The sequence below is a fragment of the Gymnoscopelus braueri genome (assembly GCF_963280865.1).
Source record: "Gymnoscopelus braueri genome assembly, chromosome: 17".
NCBI classification, from domain to species: domain Eukaryota; kingdom Metazoa; phylum Chordata; class Actinopteri; order Myctophiformes; family Myctophidae; genus Gymnoscopelus; species Gymnoscopelus braueri.
Window position 1 is genome coordinate 755,948 of NC_137617.1, and position 22,417 is coordinate 778,364.

Sequence of the window (22,417 nt, forward strand, 5' to 3'; positions counted from 1 at the left end):
CTAGGCTTCAGAGCTATCCGTGGTGCTGAAATCTCTCCTCAGTTCTCTTCTCATCAGTATGATCAGGTCCCATGCAACACTCCACTGTTTCCATAGTCTGGTATTTCTTACTCAAGTAAAAGTGTCAATACTGCAATGTAGACATACTCTGTTACAAGTAAAAGTCTGGATTTCAAAATGTACTTGAGTAAAAGTACAAAAGTATTGGTATCAAAATGTACTTAAAATACCAAAAGTAAAAGTACTAAAATGCTCACAACGCTGCGATGCGACGCGTTGTAAGCTTGTAGATCTGCTATTTTGTATGTTTTATAATAATAATCAAAATCTACAAAGTAACAAGCAACTACAATTTTCAAATAATTGTAGTGGAGAAAAAGTACAATATTTGCCTCTGAGATAGTGGAGTAGGCTAGAAGTAGAAGTATCGAAAATTGGAAATACTCCAGTTAAGTAAAAGTATTTCAAAATTGTACTTAAGTACAGTACTCGAGTACATATACTTAGTTACTGTCCACCACTGGATAAACGATAGTTGCAGGAGGCTGTATGAGAATAGGTATAATTTAAAATATGTTATCCATCTGCTTCACTATAATGAATGTGATCATAATAAGGTCATCTATGATTGTATTGACAGGAGTAAAGCTTCTTACCTAAAGATCAATACGAGTAAAATGAAGGACATGCTGATTGATTTTAGACAAACCCTCTCACTCTCAGAATGTCACAGTGATTCTCAAAACATTTACACCTCAAAGCCGTGGTGGAAAAAGTACTCAAATTATTTACTTAAGTAAAAGTATCAATACTGCAATTTAGAAATACTCTCCAAAGTCCAGAATAAAACAATTACTTGAGTAAAAGTACAACAGTTTTGGCATCAAAATGTACTTAAAGTACCAAAAGTAAAAGTACAAAAATGTTTGAAAATAGCAGATCTACAGTACAAGCTCACAACGTGTCGCGATGCGACGCGTTGTGAGCTTGTAGATCAGCTTTTTTCAAATAGCTTATATAATAGCGTCTGTGTGTACACGGTCACTTCACACGTTGCAGAGGGGTGTGTGTGGGTACAGAGAGATGTAACGGAGAGGGAGGATAGACATTTCCTTTGGTTCTGCGAGCAGGCAGAGTGTGAGTGGACTGTCCCGCTCCGCTGAGCATATCGTCTCCTCAAACATCCGTCTGATTCAGGCTCCGACACCTGTGTTGTTTCAGTGCTGTCAGCAGCTAATGGAGCACAAACAAAACCACAGTGAATGCTGTAGTTTTGTCCTTTTGACAGGTGAACAATGGAGGATTTACTCCAATGATACGGTTTACAGTATGCTGCTATACCAAAAACAAAAGGATTTCATTCAGGCCCGGCGCCACGGGGGTGCCTGAGGGGGCCTGGCACCCTCAGTTTCAAATTGTGCCCCCTCAGTTTATTTTGGAGAAGAAAAGAAAATGTAATTAAAATTTTCTATACTTATTTATTTGATAAAAAATCTGTAAAATCAGGCAAAGAATAAGAATTATATAACATAAGCCTAACCTAACCCTAACCCTAACCCTAAAAACGAAATAAAGTAACAAAAAAAACGCCCAAAAACGGCCACAATCCGCCCAATAACCGCAAATTGTCGCGCAAGCGCACAGGTCGCGCAGCATGCACGCGCGTGCATGCTGGGCCACTGGTGTGCACCCTCACAATTTTCAACTGCACCCTCAGTCATTTCATCCTGGCGCCGGGCCTGATTTCATTAGACAGAGAGAGAGAGAGAGAAAATAAAATTAATGTTGAGGGGGCCTTCTATTCGACTCGACTCAGAAGTGTCCCAAATCAACTGCTTAACATAAATTAGCATTTACTAAATAAATGTTTCTCATTGTGGTAAAGTGATGCCAATGAATGATGCATGAGCCATACTATGCAAATTACATCATCTAGTTGCCAGCTGAAGTTGCTGGTTTGTGATTCAGAGCACCCCCCTCTCCCTCTCTCTCTCTCTCTTTATGTGTTCATGTGTGTATGCATGTGCACATAATGTATGAAAAGGCACTAACGCACACACGCACGCACGCACGCACGCACGCACACACACACACACACACACACACACACACACACACACACACACACACAAAATCTAAATCTGAGAAACACTCTGATTTATTCTGCAAAGTAACTATAGTATCTAAAAATATCAAATAAATGTAGCGTTGTCGAGTAAAGAGTACAATATTTGCCTCTGAGATGTAGTGGAGTAGGCTATAAGTTAAAAATGAAATATTCATGTAAAGTCAAAGTACCTCAACATTGTACTGAATACAGTACTCGGTTACTTTCCACCACTGCTGATGTCTGCTTGCAGTGTGATTGATGCACAGCTCATTTCATGGACATGCTTGACATTCTCTCCATAGCAAGACCAATTTTCACCTCGTTAAGGAGATGAGAGAGGTGTTGTGTGCATGGCTGATTAACCTGTCAGCTCATTAACCCATTAAGACCGGGAACGCACCTGTGTATTTTTTTTTATTTCTTTGGCTATTCAAAAATAGCAGATCTACAAGCTCATAGCGTGGCACTCATCGCTCTATTCTGTGCCAGTTTTCCCAGCCGCAACGCTACCCTTAACCTGATAATGGAGCTGCGCCGCCCCAATAGGTTATTCTAGCACCTGCTCTACCCGTCACCATTATGCCGACGCCGTTATTTGCGCGTGGAGGTGTGCCCGTGGGCGTGTTGTTGCTATATCCCCCACATTGCAATTCTACAGACACACATGGGTACGGCTTGGGGACGGGGGATAGTGGATTCTAGAAGCACCCGCTGGTTTATAAAATCACCCGTCAAGTGCACACAGACACTACAATGGCTTTGTGCGTTGGACCATGAGCCGTGTTGCCAGCCTTGGAGAGAAATAAGCAACCGCAGTCCGCAGGTCTATGAAAACAAAAAGAAGCAACTCTAAGGCCACATGAGCACTTCAAACTACTAACTAGAGCTTTCATATCCCCTAAATATTTCAGCCTGGCTCGACTAATAATTGACAAATTAGACCCAGCCCAGCCCGTCAGTCATTTTTCTAAAGAAGCCTTATTTCTCATTAAATCTTGGTAATTCGTTAAGAACAGGAGTCATTCTACCCTAACAGTCTATATTTTATTTAAAAAACAGCTTGGAGCAAATAGGGCTATATAAATATATACACTGCCCCATAACCATTTTAAAAATGATTATGGTTATTCTATGAAATATATGTTTCATAGAATAACCGTAATCATTTTAGCAATGGAGAAATCACATCCAATTACCTTCTGGCCGCTGCCTGTGCTTTCATTTGAAGAAATAATCCAACATTTACTTTGAGGTGAAAAAGACATGAAGAAAGTTCTGAAGATCCATTATTTATGTCATGTTATGGTTTAAACTTTAAAGGGAGCTCTCTACTGCTGCGTCATGACAAGACAGTGATTGATTTGACCTAGGCTACTTTAGCGTTGCGCTGCCCTGTTGATTAATTATTTGGCATCAGCTGTGTAGGAATATATAACTATTTTAAATGGCTTTCATATACTCTTGGGGATCTGACTAATATGACAAGTTGCTTATTGTGAACACAATAGCCTACGCTACAAATTAATTAATATGTGAATTTATTTGGATGTAAAAAAAACTTAGACCCGGCTCAGCCGGTGCCGACGGGCCGGGTCGGGTCCCGTTGGGTTTGGGCTAAAATCTTAAGCACTTACATTTTTTATAAGATGATCGGATCATAGTGTGATTTTCATTTTGGCTGCTGTCTCATTAAACCCATGCTGCGGGACGTGCGGGTGAATATTATATTATAGCCTATATTATATATATTAGCCTATATTATTATTATATTCCCCGCGTAAACGCTACGTTCATGACCCCCCAAAATAACCATATTTGAACTGGGGACCCCCCCATTTTGTTTGACTCGGTTCCACAGATAAATATTGTGAAAATAGCAGATCTACAAGCTCGCCAGGCGTTGGGTGCTCCATTGTGGTCTCGACCCACAGGTTGAGAACCACTGCATTAAGCTCCAAGCAAGTTACATGTCTAGTATGTTGTTGACCACGTAATGTAATGTTTTTGGTTTAGTGATAGGCTACTCCGTGGCGCGCGCGCGCCTCATTGTATGCTGTCCAAAATAACAGATCTGTAGCTGTCGACACGACATGACGCAGCGCCGTTGATAGCTTGTATGTCTGTTATTTTGGGTAGGCGACGCACATACGCATCGCAGCAATGTGTCTGGGTTTGAGGCTTTGATTGATGTAAACTTAAAGTTTAGCTCTGTTCGGGATTACTGAACAAAGGTGGATGATGAAAGATAACGGGGACAATATGGATGTAAGTTAACTTTAACTGCGTCACTTCAGAGGAAACTATGGAGCAACTTCAGAGATGTTTACACACCCCTGGAATCCATTAGAACGGTGGAAATAGAACGATAACAGCCAACGTGAGTACATAGGCTATAGACCTTTCCTAAAACTGTCCAATTTATTATACCCATGTGCTACTGTTTGTCTGTGTACCACGTAGGAGCGTTGTCGCAACATGATGTAATTAATTATTTGGGAGCAGCCAGTGTGTACCAATAGTATACATATTTTAAATGGCTTTCATATACTATTCCGGATCTGACTAATATGACAAGCTTATTGTGAACACAATAGGCTACAAATTAATATAGAAATGTATTTGGATAAAAAAAAAAAAAAGAAGGAAAACAAGCCCAATGTGGCTTATAATAATCAGACCAGGCAACAGTGCAGACAGGTAGATAGGCTAGAGCATATATTGGATCGGGATGACGGCTAGCGCAGTCTTCTCTTAAAGGCAATGGCTTCTGGCACGGTGATTGGTTTTATCATTGTAACGCCCAAACCACACCTATGCATAATGTAACGGGTAGCTCAGGTGTTTGGCGGGTGAGGGGGGTGCCATAGAATACCGAATTTTGCGGGGAAACGCCTCTTGCCTAGTCCGAAATCCCTAATTAGTGGTTTGTTCAAATTCCCCCGTGAATAGGGCCCTCAGTGCCTTGAAAATTTGTGCAAATCTTTGAATATGTATGTTTTTTCAAGCTAACATTTTTAACTCAAATCTTTGCTTCTGGGGGATTCTACAAATGTCTTCTAAATCCTAACAGTCTTTTTTTTTGGAAAAAAACGTATGTTGCTATAATATCAGTGGTTCTCAAACTTTTTCATGTCAAGGACCACCAATGTATTTGACCGCGGACCCCCCCATCTCAAAATATTTTGTTCCAGGGACCCCCAGAAGCAAAGATTGGAGTTAAAGATGTATATATATATATTCAAAGATTTGCACACATTTATTTTCTTCAAAGATAGCAGATCTACAAGCTCAAAGCGCGGCACTCGGTCCCGCGCTATGAGCTTGTAGATCTGCAATTTTTGAATTGCCAAAGACGCAGATGCGTTCCTGGTCTTAATGGGTTAACCTGTCAGCTTGTTAAACCAATTAGCTAGATACATAATGCTTTAGCCCCTGTTGAATTTTCCCGCTCTAATGAAACGGTTTCCTTGACATTTGTACAGATAACTTTTGATGCTAATTGACACCACATGTAAAGTATTTTTTTCTGATGGGTTTTTGTTTCCTTCTCTCTGTTTTTTTAAACAACAAATGTGCCCTGTGGGGTTTTAGGCTCGATATAAACTGTGGTGTAAAGTAACTAAGTACATTTACTCAAGTACTGTACTTAAGTACAATTTTAACTTAAGTACTCCTCGCGCCCAACACTCCCCGCTGACAGGTGCCGCCCCAGCCCATAGGAGTACGTGCAATGACCGATAACACCCTCCCCGCCCGGCTTCCCTCCCCCGAACACGGGCCAATTGTGTTTGTGTAGACGCCCGACAAAGCCGGACGCACCACGATGGATTCGAACCCACAACCTCCATGGTGGTGGACAGTGGCTTTACCACTGAGCCACCCGAGCGCCCTCTTTTGTACTGATTTATTGTCTACGTGTGTTCACCTCTCCTCTCTGGTTGGATGTCTCCCTCTTTGTGCAGCGGAGCCGTTGGATGGAGAGGAGTACCTTGACATCACAGGCATCATGAGGAACCAGGCGGGACGCTACCAGTGCAAGGCCAGCAACGATGTGGCCACGCCCGACGTCAAATATGTCAACGTGGTTGTTAACTGTAAGAAATGACAAGATGGATGGATGGATGGATGGAAACCTAGACAGACAGACAGACAGACAGACAGACAGACAGACAGACAGACAGACAGACAGACAGACAGATTTAGAAAACATTAATTTTGCTTAGACCCAAACGTGCCCACAATAGGGACGCCAGGTTGAAATTGCACAAGTCTGGGTTTTATAAATATTGAACCAATGACAAGTATTCATCTGCCTACACATATTACGTCATGTCCTAATATGAGCGAATAGGAGAAGGGGATCAACGTCACGTGATTCCCTTGTTTGACCCGGACAAAACTCGGATGTGTCTCAAGGAGTATTGGCAGAATCGCGGAAAGTTTCGAATCTTTGGCGGTCCCGTTTTCATTTTTCACAAGATCGGTGGTTGTTGCAATGACCTGCACTACTATACTTCACCATATGTTGCGCTATGACGAAATAAACCCACAAAATGTGACAATGTGTACGTGAGTCTCTCTTCTCACTAGGTCCTGCCCTGCCTCCACCAGGCCCCTTGGCTCCTTGTTAAAATAATATTTTGTCACATCCATTTACATTGTATGACTTCATCACCAGCCTAGCGTAATAATAATGAATAATCAGTTTAATCACTCCCTATGCCATTATTACAGTGTTAATCACACATTAACATGAAACATTACAATGGATGACACTCTTTGTTCTCCTTCTGAAAAGAGCAAAGGAGAAACAGACTGCTTGTACTCTCCCATACTGTAGGTATATGCAATATATAGATTATCAGTTAATACAAGCCGATCATACAATTATTTTTGTATTAATTTACATTTTTTATTTTTTTTGGTAACCCATTTTTTCACCCAGTGCCAAAGCTGTAATCCTGGGTGCTACTCTCCCTCTGCCAGCTTGGGGAGAGCCCCGAACTGAGCTCATGCTTCCTTCAATGCACGAGGAGTGAGCAGGCCGCTTGTTATCACCTGTGGAAGGAACACGTTATTCCAACCAGTTCCTTTACCCTCCATCAGGCGCCCCGGCTGACCAGGGGGAGGCAGTATAGAGACCAGGATTACGGCATGTTTTTGGGGAGGGTACCTACCCTAGGGGACACTGGGAGAACATGCAAACTCCACACAGAAAGGCCCTTTCACCAACCCCACCAAGGGTATGGGCACTGATGACATGGAGGAGAGGACACGCCCCCAGCGCCCACAGCGTCCCCGGCGGGAATCGAACCGATAATACAATTATTATGTTTATCATACCCATAGCCATATTTATTAACAACAACAAGAAAATAGCATTTGATCAACACATTAATAATTTGACATTATTGTACACATAAAATACTTTTGTTTTTTTGTTTTCTTTCATAAATTAATTCGCTACTTTGTCGTGGTACAAGAGTGTCACGCACAAGTAGCTAAAATAGCGGATCTACAAGCTCACAACGTGTTGTGAGCTTGTAAATCCGATTATTTTTACAGTACAAAATGCCTTAAGATAGGTTAAAGGGGATTTTAGCCCCACGTTATCCTTTATTATGACGTTATGATATCCTAGGACGAGTGGTACAGTACAGAAATTCTCCATAACGGATCCGCCACAGCTAAAAACCCCGGCTATGGTTCTTGCTTTAAATCGCGTATTTTAATAGCTTTTTTAAACGTTTTTCCTGCAGAGATCTGATGTTTATAGTGACACAACACTATACAACGTGTTGCTCTTGAATGTCCCTCACCATAAGCCGAGCTTTCACGACACTTCCGGTCAGGCGCCGGAAGGGTCGTGAAAGCGTGTCTTACGGTCGAGCGTGTTCAAGAACAACAAGTTGCATTCTCTCACTGTAAACATCAGATTAAACGTTTAAAAAAGCTATTAAAATATGTGATTTAAAGCAAGAACCATAGGCGTTTTTTTTTTATTGTGGCGGATTCGTTATGGAGTTATGGAATTTCTGTTCTGTACCACTCGTCCTAGGATATCATAACGTCATAATAAACGCAAGAATAACGTGGGGTGACATATACCTCTTTAAGTCCTTACATACATGGTAAAGTTAAGTGGATAATGGTTGAATATTTTCCTTTCCTGTGACTGTGTTTAGATCCCCCCACCATACAGAGAACTCAGAGCACAGAGAGCCAGGTGGGCCGCATGGGCATTCTGCAATGTGATGCCACCGCTGTGCCAACGCCAGAGTTTGAATGGTACAGAGACGACAAGAGGTACAACCTCATACACACGCACGCACGCACGCACACACGCACGCACGCACACACGCACGCACGCACGCACACAGTGGTAGAAAAAGTACTCAAATTGTTTACTTATGTAAAAGTATCAATACTGCAATGTAGACATACTCTGTTAGAAGTGAAAGTCCGGAATTAAAAATTAAAAATGTACTTGAGTAAAAGTACAAAAGTATTAGCATCAAAATGTACTTCAAGTACCAAAAGTAAAAGTACTAGTTATACCAGATCTACAAGCTCATAATGCGTCGCCATGTGACGCGTTGTGAGCTTGTAGATCGGCTATTTTCAAATAGCCAGAGTTTACATAGGGCTGAAATGGTTAATGTATGTTTTGTAATGATAATCAAAATCTACAAAGTAACTAGTAACTAAAGTTTTAAAATAATTGTAGTGGAGTAAAAGTACAATATGTGTCTCTAAGATGTAGTGGAGTAGAAGTAAAAGAATAGGAAAAATGGAAATACTCCAGTAAAGTAAAAAATCCTCAAAATTGTACAGTAATTGAGTAAATGTACGTAGTTACTTTCCACCACTGCGCGCGCGCACACACACACACACACAGACAAAGAGTACAGGACTTTTTTTTTTTTTTTATCCATGACATTAAAATATGGACTGTCCAGAGAAACACAGCGACAGGAACACTCATTACTCTGTACATTTGGGCCCAATTTAATGGGACGTGAGATTTTGGTTGTGAGGCTCCCACTGACACTGTCCTTTCTCAGTTTCTCTGGGATTTTTTTTTTTTTTTTTTTTACAGTAAGTGACTTCACCAAGATTTCACCAGACAAATGTGTTTTGCTAAATTAGACCTGCTGGTGGCGCTATAACAGGCCAATTTGATAAGGGTGTTATTTCTTCCTCGGCCTAGTGGGAATGTGCGTGCAAAATTTCACTTAAATCAGAAACACTCTTGTCTTAGTAGATTCAGTTCACCATTTATTGACACAAATGGAAACAATTAAGCTTGGCGTTAACGCTCCGCTCTCGGGAGAATATTCACTGAATTTTGTCGAAGCAGCCTGCTAAGCATATATTCAGAGAAAGCTTATACAAATCCCCATAGGGATACAATGACAACAATAGCAGTACATTGACATATTAGTTAGAATTAGCAGATATACATGATACACAAGTATTTGAGCCTATATGCAAGACTCTAAACAAGCAGATATACATGATAAGTATTTGAGCTTAAGCCAGACTCTAATCAAAAGGTGGAGGCTGGGGTGGAGGAGGAGCTAGCAAAATGCATTAGTTCAGCAACCAAGAAAGACCAAGAGAATAGAAGCCGTATTTAAAGGATCCTCTTTGCTCATGCGTGAGCTGTGATTGGATAATGAGTGTGTGACGTAATGAATGGGGAATAGAAAGCTGATGTTCACATCAGCTGACTGACCGCTGGTTACAGCTTTGGCGTGCACGACTTCCGTGTCCTGCATGAACTAACGCTATGCTTCATTTCAATCAGAAACACTCTCGTCTTAGTAGATTCAGTTCACCATTTATTGACACAAATGGAAACAATTAAGCTTGGCGTTAACGCTCCGCTCTCGGGAGAATATTCACTGAATTTTGTCGAAGCAGCCTGCTAAGCATATATTCAGAGAAAGCTTATACAAATCCCCAAACTAATAAATGCATACTCTCTGGTTTCAGCCAAGCGGCAGCTAGGATACTCAGAGAGTGCATAACAGAAATTCCCCCAACACACAGAAGCCAACGCCAAGCCTAAAAAACGCCTTTATCAGTCATACTATATTATGTGAAGTAGCAAGCCTGCTACTGACTTAATAGAATGCGCACACATTCTGAAGTCATTCTACAGTTATGTGAAAAATCTATGTGTAACAGCAGCTTGCTGTAGACCTCAGCATTTAATTATTAAGCTATACTAAAAGAATGCAGCATGCATCTTAAAACGAGGTCATCCTACAATTATGTGATAAGAGATACATAATAAATGAGATACATAATATGTACGTGTTCAACAGCCATGTTGATCCTGTACTTCAGGAGTGCCTCAGCATTTGATTGTTAAGCTAAACTAAACAAATGCAAGCATGCATCTATGTGTTCAACAGCCTGATGAATGCAGAACCTGTTGATTCCTGAACTTCAGGAGTCCTAGACGGTGTCCTAAAGTGATGTCCACTGCTGTGTGCCGCACCGCGAGTAGGAGCGAAAAAGGACATTCTATTTCTTTCCTTTTTAAATAAATCTGATGAATATAGTTATGTGAAAAATCTATGTGTAAAAGCATCTTGCTGTGGACCTCAGCATTTTATTATTTAATCTATACTAAAAGAATGCAGCATGCATCTTAAAAAGAGGTCATCCTACAATTAATGAGAATGAAGTCTACTAGCAGCAGCGTGCTGCAGACCTTTCCTATCCGCACAGATAAGAGGGATTCAGCATGCGTCCGTAAAAGGTCAAACTATCTAAATTGGAATGTGTAATATATGTAACAGCAGCGTGCTGCAGAATGTACTATTGGGTTGAGATTCCACTGGTTGCCCCTAGCAACGCAACGCAACACCCCTGAAATCACCACTGATTAATAGCACATGTGTGCAACAGCAGCGTGCTGCAAACTTTCCTATCCGCTCAGATAAGAGGGATGCAAGCCTGCATCTGTAAAAGACCTATCTGAAAGAACCCATGCCATTGCCAACCTCTTTTGAATGCAGACTCTTATTTAACCGTCTCCTCATACAGTACATGCCACTCATTGCTTTTTGAGCAACTTCAAAGTTTAAGCCGGGACCAATGTAGCTGCACAGTAGCCCCGCCAATGCGGAAATGAGTGAGTTATACAGATGCGCAGCAGTCCACATCTTTTGCAGAGGAGACGGAGCCGGGCCGTAAACCATGACTTTGGCTTTCCCTTGACTGTCAGGAACAACATCCGTCTTGCCTCGCCAGAGGACGTCTTTGCAGGTACTGGATCATGGAGAACAGAGACAACATATGGTTTTAGTTGGGGTTAGGGTTAGGGTTAGGGTTAGAAATAATGACGTTTGCACCTTTTCCCTCCCTGTCTGATTTACAGTGTTTAAGATGTATAAAAAGTTCATCCTACAATAGTGTGAACTATGTGTAGCAGCAGCATGCTGCAGACCTCAGAAATTATTTTATTAAGCTAAACTAAATTAATGAGTGTAAAATGTAATAACTATATGCAGCAGTAAGCATACTGCGGACCTTACCCATCACGCACAGATAAAGGAATGCAATACAAAAAACAGAATCATACTACCTAAATCAGTGCAGTGGAACCCAGCCAACACTTTCAGCAGCATACTTATGTCTGATGTCAATCTCAGATACGTAGATAGCAATCCACGAAAGCTTCAAGTTCCACAAGCATGCAGAACACCACCTAGATGACTTTTGGAAAGACACACACACAAAAGCAAGCATGCAATCCTTCTCATCTGGACGCTGTGGAGATCTGCAAATATACAGCTGGGATTATCTCATTCACTCATGGTGAACGTAGTAGCGTTCATGGCTGCAGACCGGCAACCTGCTGCTTCATTGTGAATGCTGGAACCAAGCAGCTGTACTGTAGCTGCACCGTTTGCAATAAGGGCAGACCGCAATGCATCTTTAAGACTTGGTTTGCAATAAGGCAATTATTTTTAATTGCAATTATCATCATAATGTTTTTCTTCTTTCTGCAACCATCCAATGAAACTTAACCCAGCAGCACCTGTATGAGACAGAGACAAGTAAACCCCCTTTATCCTTGCAAAGAATAATGACTATTATATGATTTCCGCCTTTCACCTGCTGTGTTTTTTGTCCAACTCGAGATGTGGCCAGACGGTGCGTAACTTACTTTAGTACTTAAACAGACAAAGTATGCATCTGAAAATATTTGAGGTGAGAAATAAGCAATGCACTAGATAACGTGCCTCAGTCAGCAGGGCTCCCTCTGTCTGCCCACTGCTGACACTATGTTATTATGTAGCAGTAACCTTTTTTCCTGTTGCATGATGAACATTAGTATCCTCAGCATAGTAGTAGTAGTAGCAGCTCAACTGCAGTAGAATGAGTAGCACAATAAAATAGTAGCAGCATTTAGCCAAAGCATGATTTATAGCTGTAATGTTAGCAGCAAGTATAAGTAGCTTTTTAGTAGTAGAATCACACTTTTAGAACTAACAGCAACCCAATCTGAACCTTCCCGGCATCCGTGATGGAAAGAAGGTCATGCCATCCAAAGCCTTGGATCACCATCATAGCAGTCGCTCATAAAACGAAAACAGAAGCAGTGTGAATTCAGCAATGACCCTTTACAATGACATGGTTAGCTAAAAGTGAAGTAACATGCAAATTACTTCAGTGCACTAATGAATCCGCTCCCTGCATCTAAGCCATAATGCTGATAGGAGTTGAAGCAGCAGAGAATCAGATTAACCTTTGTTTGCCCTCTAAATGGCACCCCCTGGAGGACAACCCACACCAATTGAAGCAATCGCCCCATTTCTCAAGACTTTGAATCCACCATGAAGTAATTATCTATTTAAACATCTGCAAACTAATCCACCCACATAATAGTTACCTGAACTTGAGCGATAAATTAAGTGAATAGAACAGGAATGCAGAAATAACAGCTTCACTGAGTGGATTATATTAACTTGAATATCCCATGATAGTTGTGTACTTATTTAACATGACAGTTACACTGCCATAATGCCTGCACATGACCAGTTAAGAAAGAAAACACCCTTGCCCTTTCACCTTATTCTCACACGGTAGCATTGAACTGATCTGACCATGATATGACTGTGTCAGTTGCATAGACTACAATACCCAAGATGCATTGCTGTATTGAATGAGACTTCCTGATTACTCCCAAGGAGTAGTCACGTGACACCACCATGCCGTGTTGCCAGATTGTAAGAGAAACAAGCGCCAAGTCTATAAAACAAGTCGCAAAACAAATGATTAGAATATTAAACCTTTTTTTTTTTTTTTTTTTTTGCACCATGATTACATAAGAATCTGGGGTTCCTTCAGATGAACCCTGTTTAGTAATCATATTTGCTAGTGACTTAAAAGAACACAATCCCAAAGTCGCTTATAATAAGCAGACATGGCAACACTGATTTGATACACATGCTGTGATTTCCTTTCCTGGCTTGAGTACATGTCTGAATTTGACTTCTTGTCTTATATTATGCCCCGTTGCACACAGATTGTCTACTACAGCCTTGATAAGTATAAACATATAATAAAAGCATTTGTGCTAGCAGAGCACTACAACTGCTGGAAGCTCTGCTTGAAGATTCAGAGCCAACTATGATACTGCACCATGTATTGTGGGTATTCCCATAGTCAAGAGTTCCTCAGCAGAACAGCATTAGAACTTAAAAAAAATCTAACTTTCGGCCCAAAATTAGCTCCATATACTTCTATACCTGAAGCAATAAAAATGCTAAAATAGCCAAGTTTCATTACCTGATGAAAGCTCTTTAAAACCACTGGAATGTCTTCTGCTGGGAATAAAAGGGAGTAGCCTACATGGGAAGCAAGGCTGCTGTGTTAACTTTGCAGTGCTGTACAAACAATCAAAGCTTTTACATGGCAGCAAGCATGCTATGTTAGCTTTAAGCTACAAAGAATTTGAGCTTTCCACATGTTATGTTACCTTTAAGCTATAAACAATTCAAGCTTTCCACATGCTATGTTAGCTTTAAGCTACAAACAATTCAAGCTTTCCACATGTTATGTTACCTTTAAGCTATAAACAATTCAAGCTTTCCACATGCTATGTTAGCTTTAAGCTACAAACAATTCAAGCTTCCACATGGGAAGGAAGCATGCTATGTTAACTGTGCAGTGCTGTATAACACAAAGATTCTACATGCAGCAGCATGCTGTGTTAGCTTTAAGCTACAAACAATTGAAGCTTTCCACATGGGAAGCAAGCATGCTATGTTAACTGTGCAGTGATGTATAACAAACAAAGCTTCTAAACACATGGCAGCAAGCATACTATGTTAGCTTTAAGCTACAATAATTCAAGCTTCCACATGGTAAAAGAGAGTAGCCTACAACCAAATCAAGCTTCTACTGTCTGGGCAGCAAGCATGCTGTATTAGCTTTGTGCTACAAACAATTCCGAACTCCTGCATGAACTAACGCTATGCTTCATTTCAAATTGCATGCTGCGTTCATGATTTGAGGCATTTTGTTCAAAACGAACAAATCCTGCAAACTTTGGAAGCCAATCTTAGCCAATCAGGATGGAATATGGAAAATCGGACAGACCCGTGTTGATCACATGACTATAGAGATACTGTGTACTGATTTGCGTGATGTTTGGACAAAATCTGTAGGCCAATCTGAAAGAATTGGGTAAGAGGTTCGGCTTTGGCATCCAGGGAGTGTGTGTGCACAGTTTCGCAGCGACCGGGCCAATGGTGCCGGAGATTCACTGCTCACAGACGGACGGACGGACGGACGGACACGGTGCAAAACATAGTCTCGGCCATGCCTTTCATTCTGCCGGATATTAAATGTTTAAATGTTCTTTCTGAGTATACCTCCGCTCAGTGCTTTGTTGCCCGCAGCAACAGACCAAACGACACAAAGTGAGTTGTCAGCTGATATGACAGACAGGCGTGACGGTCATTGTTTGATCACTGTCACATTGTCACAGCTGCCAACTGTCTTCAATCACTCTCCCAGGTGTGGAGACTCAGCATGCTCTGTACGTGATTCTATTCATCATCTACATGAGTCATAAACAGGGATGTCACTCACTCTATACTCACATTTTTTACTTAAGTAAAAGTATCAATACTGCAATGTATAAATACTATGTTACTCTGTTACCCAGTCTGGTAATCAAGATTTACTTGAGTAAAAGTACAAAAGTATCGCTATCAACATGTACAAGTACAGAAGTAGAAAGTACTAATTTTTCAGAATGTCCTATTTCACAAGTTTTCAAATGTATAAAAATCCTTTGAAGATAGCAGATCTACAAGCTCACAATGCGTCGCAATGCGATGCATTGAGAGCTTGTAGATCGGCTATTTTCAAATGTATATAGGTTGAAGTGGTTTATGTATGTTTTGTAATAATAATCAAAACCATTGCTTCTTGCACGAACATTGCATAGTTGTGCAATAAGAGATCCCTCTATTCGGCCTGCCTAATTACGTAATTATACATGAATACATTTTCTTCTTATCCTTTTGATTGTTTTGTTTTTGATTGATTGATTGTTTATTTATTTCGAACACTGTTAAAAGACAAAAGAAATACATAAAATAAACATAATACACTTAAAAATAAGAAATATAAAAATAGGAAAACAAATACAACTCTGGGGTGTTTGAAAAGGGCATAGGAAGAAGTTGAAAACTTATCTAGTCCTATCCCTTATTACTTTTCCAAATAATATTTAGAAATACAATTTCTAAAATACTATGAAAACAGAAAAACAGAAACAAAAACAGAACAAACAACAAAAAAACAGCTTCTGGTGTTCATCTTCAGAGCTTACAATATCCTTTCAATATGTTGCATATATACATTTTTTTAAACTTGAGTATTGTACTGCAATTTTTCAGATCTTCACCACTGGTGTTCCATAATTCAACCCCTCTAACTGTAATACAGTGAAGTTTTGAATTTGTTCTAACCTTTTTCCTTTTAAATATATACTTTCCTCTTAATTCATATTTACTATCCCTCCATTCAAACAATTTCTGGATACTGTTTGGCAATTGACTATTTTTTATTTTGTACATGAGTTGGATGGTTTTTAAATCAACCAAGTCCTTAAATTTCAGTGTGTTTAGTTTGATAAAGAGTGGGTTTGTTGGCTCTCTGTAATCAGCTTTGTTTACTATCCTTATTGCTTTTTTTTGGAGAATGAAAATTGGATCTGTGTTTGTTTTGTACGTATTGCCCCACACTTCCACACAGTAAGTAATGTATGGGAGTATGAAGGAACAGTACAAGGTATATAATGATGACTGATTTATAATATCTTTGACTTTATATAATACTGATGATGACTTTGATATTTTTGAGTCAATATACTTTATATGTGGCTTCCAACTTAATTTATTATCTATAATCACTCCAAGAAATTTTATTTAATTTACTCTTTCTATTTCTATATTATTTATCATAAGTGTTTTGTCTGAATTAATAGGTCGGTTTCCAAATATAATATGTTTTGTTTTGCTTAAATTTAGTGTAAGTTTATTTGAGTCAAACCAACTCTGTAACTTCTTCATTTCATGACCTACAGTATCCAGGAGTTGTTCCACAGCAGAGCAAGTTTGTGTCATCTGCGAACACTACGGCCTTCAGTAATGTGGAAACCTTACACATATCATTTACATATAGAATAAACAGCAATGGGCCTAGTATTGATCCCTGAGGGACCCCACACTTTACCTGCATTAGTTTTGATTTGCAATTAATGAATTGTACGTATTGATTCCTGTTTTTTAGGTAACTGGTTATCCAAGTTAGTGACATACCTCTTATCCCGTATCTATGAAGTTTTGTTAACAATATTTGATAATCAACCGTGTCAAATGCTTTTTTTAAATCTAGGAATACACCTACGACATATTCTTTGTTTTCAATAGCAGTTGTTATTTCTGTTACGAAATCCAATAATGCTAATGTGGTGGTCCTATTTTTTCTAAATCCATACTGTTGGTCACACAGAATATTTTGGTTGGTGATAAAATCATCCAGCCTTTTGTAGAATATTTTTTCTAATAGTTTGGAGAATTGAGGGAGTAGAGAAACCGGCCTATTATTTGAGAATATATGTTTGTCTCCTGCTTTATATATTGGAATGACTTTAGCGGTTTTCATTTCACTTGGAAAAACACCAGTTGTTAGGGATTGATTGCAGACATGTGTGAGGGGTTTCACCACACACTCAATAATGTTTTTAACAAGAGACATATCTATGCCATTACAGTCAGTTGACTTCTTATCTTTAAATTCTTTTACCATTTCTAAAATGTCCTTCTCATTTGTTCCCCTTAAAACCATACTTTCAGTTATATATCTTCAATATCCTCATTTATATTATCTGTATTTACTATGCTCTCAGCCAAAGTAGGACCAATTCCAACAAAGAAGTTATTAAATTCCTCTGAGATCATAGTAAGGTCATCTATCGTTATATTATTGCTGTTTAGAAAATGTGATGGATATCCTGGCTTTCCAGCTCTGTTTTTAATAATCTCATTTAGCACTTTCCATGTATTTACTATGTTATTCTTGTTAATCTCCAGTAAATTGCTATAAGTAGTATATATATATATATATATATATATATATATATATATATATATATATATATATATATATATATATATATATATATGTATATATATATATATATATATATATATATATATATATATATATATATATATATATATATATATATATATATATAGTTCCTTTTGCTGCTTTTAATTATTCTAATCAATTTATTTTTATAGGTCTTGTATTTAAATTCAGCTTCTATTGTTCTTATCTTTAAAAAATCTTTATATAATAGGTTTTTCTTTTTGCAAGCATTTAAGATTCCCTTTGTCAACCATTAACAGTACACTCACTTACCATGAAGAGACACAGGAGAATAGATCTGCTCCTGGCCTTATCATCCAGGGATGCTGACGGCAAAACCAGCACAGTGTACACGTACATGTACGCTCTCTCTGTTCCGCTGTCCTTGTCCCCAGGATGTCCTAGAGGGAAGGCCCTTGCCACTTTATCTCTCTGCCAACTCCCTGTCCTCCTTTTGGCCCAAATCATGCTAGGCCTTTTCCTTTTTATGCTAATTATCTGTATCAGCCTGGTGTGTGTCAGCATAAACTCTGGCTGCCGCGCTACAGTTCAGATTAGCACATTACCAAGACTTACCTGTACAGTAGGTACGATTACTGTAGGTTGGAAGCACTTTAACTTAAAGCTACAATATTCAGGTTTTATGTCTATTGTTTCTCTCCCGACAGAGAGGGGTATTTTGCAACAATGACTACAATTAAGATGGCAGTGCGTCTAGTGTCCAATCCGGTGTGATATCTGCTTCAAATAACTTTAACATTGTTGATGTCCTACAGGACACCACAGTCATATTTCTCAGTAGAAGACATGGGGCCCTATTTTCGCCGGTGCCTTACCCATTATCCCTAAACTTCTTTGGCATTTTTGCCATTTTTTAAAAACATTTTCAAATAGTTGAAATAGTCAATCTACAAGTGACGTTTGGATAAAATCTGTAGGAGTAATATAAAAAATTTTTTTTTGCACCAATCGGCCTCCTGGTGGCGCTATAACAGGCCCATGTGAAAAATTTTGTTCTGAATTGGCATCCAGGGAGTGTGTGTGCACAGTTTCGCAGCGACCGGGCCAGCGGTGCCGGAGATTAGCTGCTCGCAGACAGACAGGACACATGGACACACGGACACACGGACACACGGACACGGACGGACGGACAGACAGGGGGTAAAACATATTCTCTCGCCATGCCTTCGGCCTGGCGGAGACAACAAGCGTAACAGCAAATTCAAATGGGTCAAAGAAGGGAAGAGGCTTAATTTGAAGAAGGAAGAGGGCGCGGGCCTAGTAACTAAAATAATGAACTGTGTTAAACCTCTCTTACTTGCTGGTGACATTTGGGGCATCTATAGACTAATATCTATTAAGATGATTACATTACTATGTACTGGTGCTGTACTATGTGCACGTTTGTAGTTAATGTGGGAAATTAATCCCTCTATTCAGTACCACCATGCATCATATGGTACAGCATCAGGGTCAGTGTTATGCTCATAGAAGGACAACGTGTTCTGAAGTCCTTCAAATGGTTCATCTACATCATACATGGGCAACTGGCGGCCCGGGGGCCACATGCGGCCCCCACCTTCACTTAATGCGGCCTGCAGGTTATTGATTTCAGCTGTTACAATTCCAAACATGACCCGCTTTAATTACTTCAGTCTATAGTAGTAGCTTATTGACTAGTATTACAATTCTATTGTTTTTTTTTATGTCCAATGTATTTGTATTTAAGTTCATGAAGTTGACATAAGTATAACTAAATGCATTTGAAATTAAATAAAAATGTTACGTTTCAGGATTCCAATTGAAAAATAGCAAACAACAAAAGAATCAGGTTTTCAATTCAAAAATAGCAAAAAATAGCAGATCTACAAGCTCAAAACGCGTCGCACTGCGACGCGTTTTGAGCTTGTAGATCGGCTATGGCCCTCTGGAGTGAGTGTGGAAATATAGTGGCCCTCTCCATCATCAAAGTTGCATCACCCCTGATCTACATCCTGCTAAAGACCAATACAAAACCAAAGACCAGGATATGGATAATATCCAATTCACAACTGAGGCCTGCGATTAAACCTGCGATTTGAACGGGTCCCCCACACAAGCCACCACATTTCTACTTGAACTATAAAAGTGGCAGCTTGATTGAGCAGCGAATACATTGTTTTGATGCAATACCTCTTGTCAGCCAGTAGATGTCCTACATGACCACAGGATGTACATTTTACAATAGAAGAGCAGGCAGACAAAATATACAACCACAATTGTGTTTAGTAAGCTATGTGTTATATTGTATTAACATACTCTACTATAGATTAGTCAAATTTGTATTCACACACACAATGTTATGGATTGCATCTCTATTTGGCTGATACAGCTTTTTAAGCATAATGTGTATGTTGCTGACTTCATGCCACCAGAATTCAAGTAAAAGTCCAGAATTCAAGTAAAAGTCCAGAATTCAAAATTTACTTGAGTAAAAGCACAAAAGTATTGGCATCAAAATGTACTTAAAATACCAAAAGTAAAAGTACAATTAATATTTGAAAATAGCAGATCTACAAGCTCAAAGTAAATTTTAAAAGCTAAACTTTTTAAGCTAAAAGTATTGGACATTGGAAATACTCCAGTAAAGTACAGATACCTCAAAATTGTACTTAAGTACAGTACTTAAGTAAATGTACTTAGTTACTTTCCACCACTGCATGCCACCAACTGCCGTTGATTTGCTGTAAGCGTGTGATTGTGTCCCCTGTCCAGAATACCCAACAGTCAGGCCATCAACAGCCAGACTAACTTTATAATATAGTCTTTAGTTACATTCTGCATAATACTAGTAGTACTTTTACTTTGGTACTGAAGTATATTTTCCATATGTAAGGGCTGAAACACCAGTCTCCCCGGAGGAGTCTTAAAGAGGAGGATCCAGTCAAAGTGTAGTTTGTCAGAGCAAAGTTTTATTTCCGCCCAACTGGCTAACTGCCATGTGGGTCTAATTCAGCAGCGCAAAGCATTCACATTCAAACACATTATTTATACACTGGAGATTTCAAACGGCGCTCTCAGTTTCAAAGCTCCTCCTGTCCCTATTTTCAACCAATCAGGAGCTGATCCGTCGTGGCCGAGGACAGCTACAGCGCATATTATACTAGGTCACACAGTACATGGAAATCAATTCAACAATATCGGCTTTCAGTACAGAACCATATTTCACAATGAAGTTTCGCTATGAGATTAATATTTTACACATTATACACTTTAGAATGATACCAAGAATCACATCCCCATTCATCTGTAAACAATAGTTAACTCAATGATGCTTTTAATGACACAGAAATCAACTCAGAGTGAATACCTTTTACCTCTCCTGGCTTTTACTTTAGTTATGAAGACTTTGTTCATTTTAACTACACATTTAAAAGGCTCTTAATATTGTTTACAATGTACATAGGCTTACTCAGCTTGACAGAGTTAAAGTTAAACTGTCTTCTGCAGACTTGCTGTCCTCTGCCTAACCACTACGCATTCACTGTCTGTGGCCAGCGGACTCTCACAAAGGAACAATGGTTATTCTAATTCGTTCAAATTAAGACAAAAGCATGGCTCTGAGATCCAAGCCCAAGACGGGGGTGTCATCACCTGGGTGCTAAATATTTGCCTCTCTGACCCCGGGCGGCCAAGCTTCAAAGTCTGAATACAATAGAATAAAAGCTCATCTTCTGTCTCCAACCTTGGGTACTGTATTTTTACATGTCAATGCAGAGGAACAAAACGGTTTAGGTGTGGGGGAATGCGAAGTTGATCACATTACAGCCTGCACAGATGGGAGATGCCCTGCAATGTTTCAACCTTAAGCCCTGTTAACTGCAAAACTCAGAATCAAAATAGTACTGTGACACAGGATGAAATATGATTACTTATATGGAACACTGTGCTTATGTTTGAAATGATACTACAGTACTTTAAGCATATTTTAACTGTGTGTTTGTTTCTCTCTTTCTCCTCTCTCTCTCTCTCTCTCTCTCTCTCTCTCTCTCTCTCTCTCTCTCTCTCTCTCTCTCTCTCTCTCTCTCTCTCTGTCCAGAATATCCAATGGTCTGGCCATCAACATCCAGACCCTCGGTACCTCCTCCGTCCTGACCATCGCCAATGTCACCCAGGAGGATTATGGGAACTACACCTGTGTGGCCACTAACAGACTGGGTATCCAGAATGCCAGTCTCTTCCTCTATAGTAAGTTACTCTACTAACAGACTGGACATCCAGAATGCCAGTCTCTATAGTAAGTTACTCTACTAACAGACTGGACATCCAGAATGCCAGTCTCTATAGTAAGTTACTCTACTAACAGACTGGACATCCAGAATGCCAGTCTCTATAGTAAGTTACTCTACTAACAGACTGGACATCCAGAATGCCAGTCTTTATAGTAAGTTCCTCTACAAACAGACTGGGCATCCAGAATGCCAGTCTCTATAGTAAGTTACTCTACTAACAGACTGGACATCCAGAATGCCAGTCTTTATAGTAAGTTCCTCTACAAACAGACTGGGCATCCAGAATGCCAGTCTCTATAGTAAGTTACTCTACTAACAGACTGGACATACAGAATGCCAGTCT

The 22,417-nt window shown here is 39.7% G+C and overlaps 1 protein-coding gene across 1 annotated transcript in view; it reads left to right on the top strand.

The window, feature by feature from the left end:
- The window catches only part of LOC308105275 (limbic system-associated membrane protein-like), a 213,493-nt gene that overhangs the window by 189,970 nt on the left and 1,106 nt on the right, over window positions 1-22,417 (top strand). Inside the window, exons 5-7 of the mRNA XM_080455919.1 lie at window positions 6,073-6,204; window positions 8,296-8,416; window positions 21,882-22,030. Coding sequence (XP_080312045.1) covers window positions 6,073-6,204; window positions 8,296-8,416; window positions 21,882-22,030 — 402 coding nt within the window. The remainder of the gene's footprint in view (window positions 1-6,072; window positions 6,205-8,295; window positions 8,417-21,881; window positions 22,031-22,417) is intronic.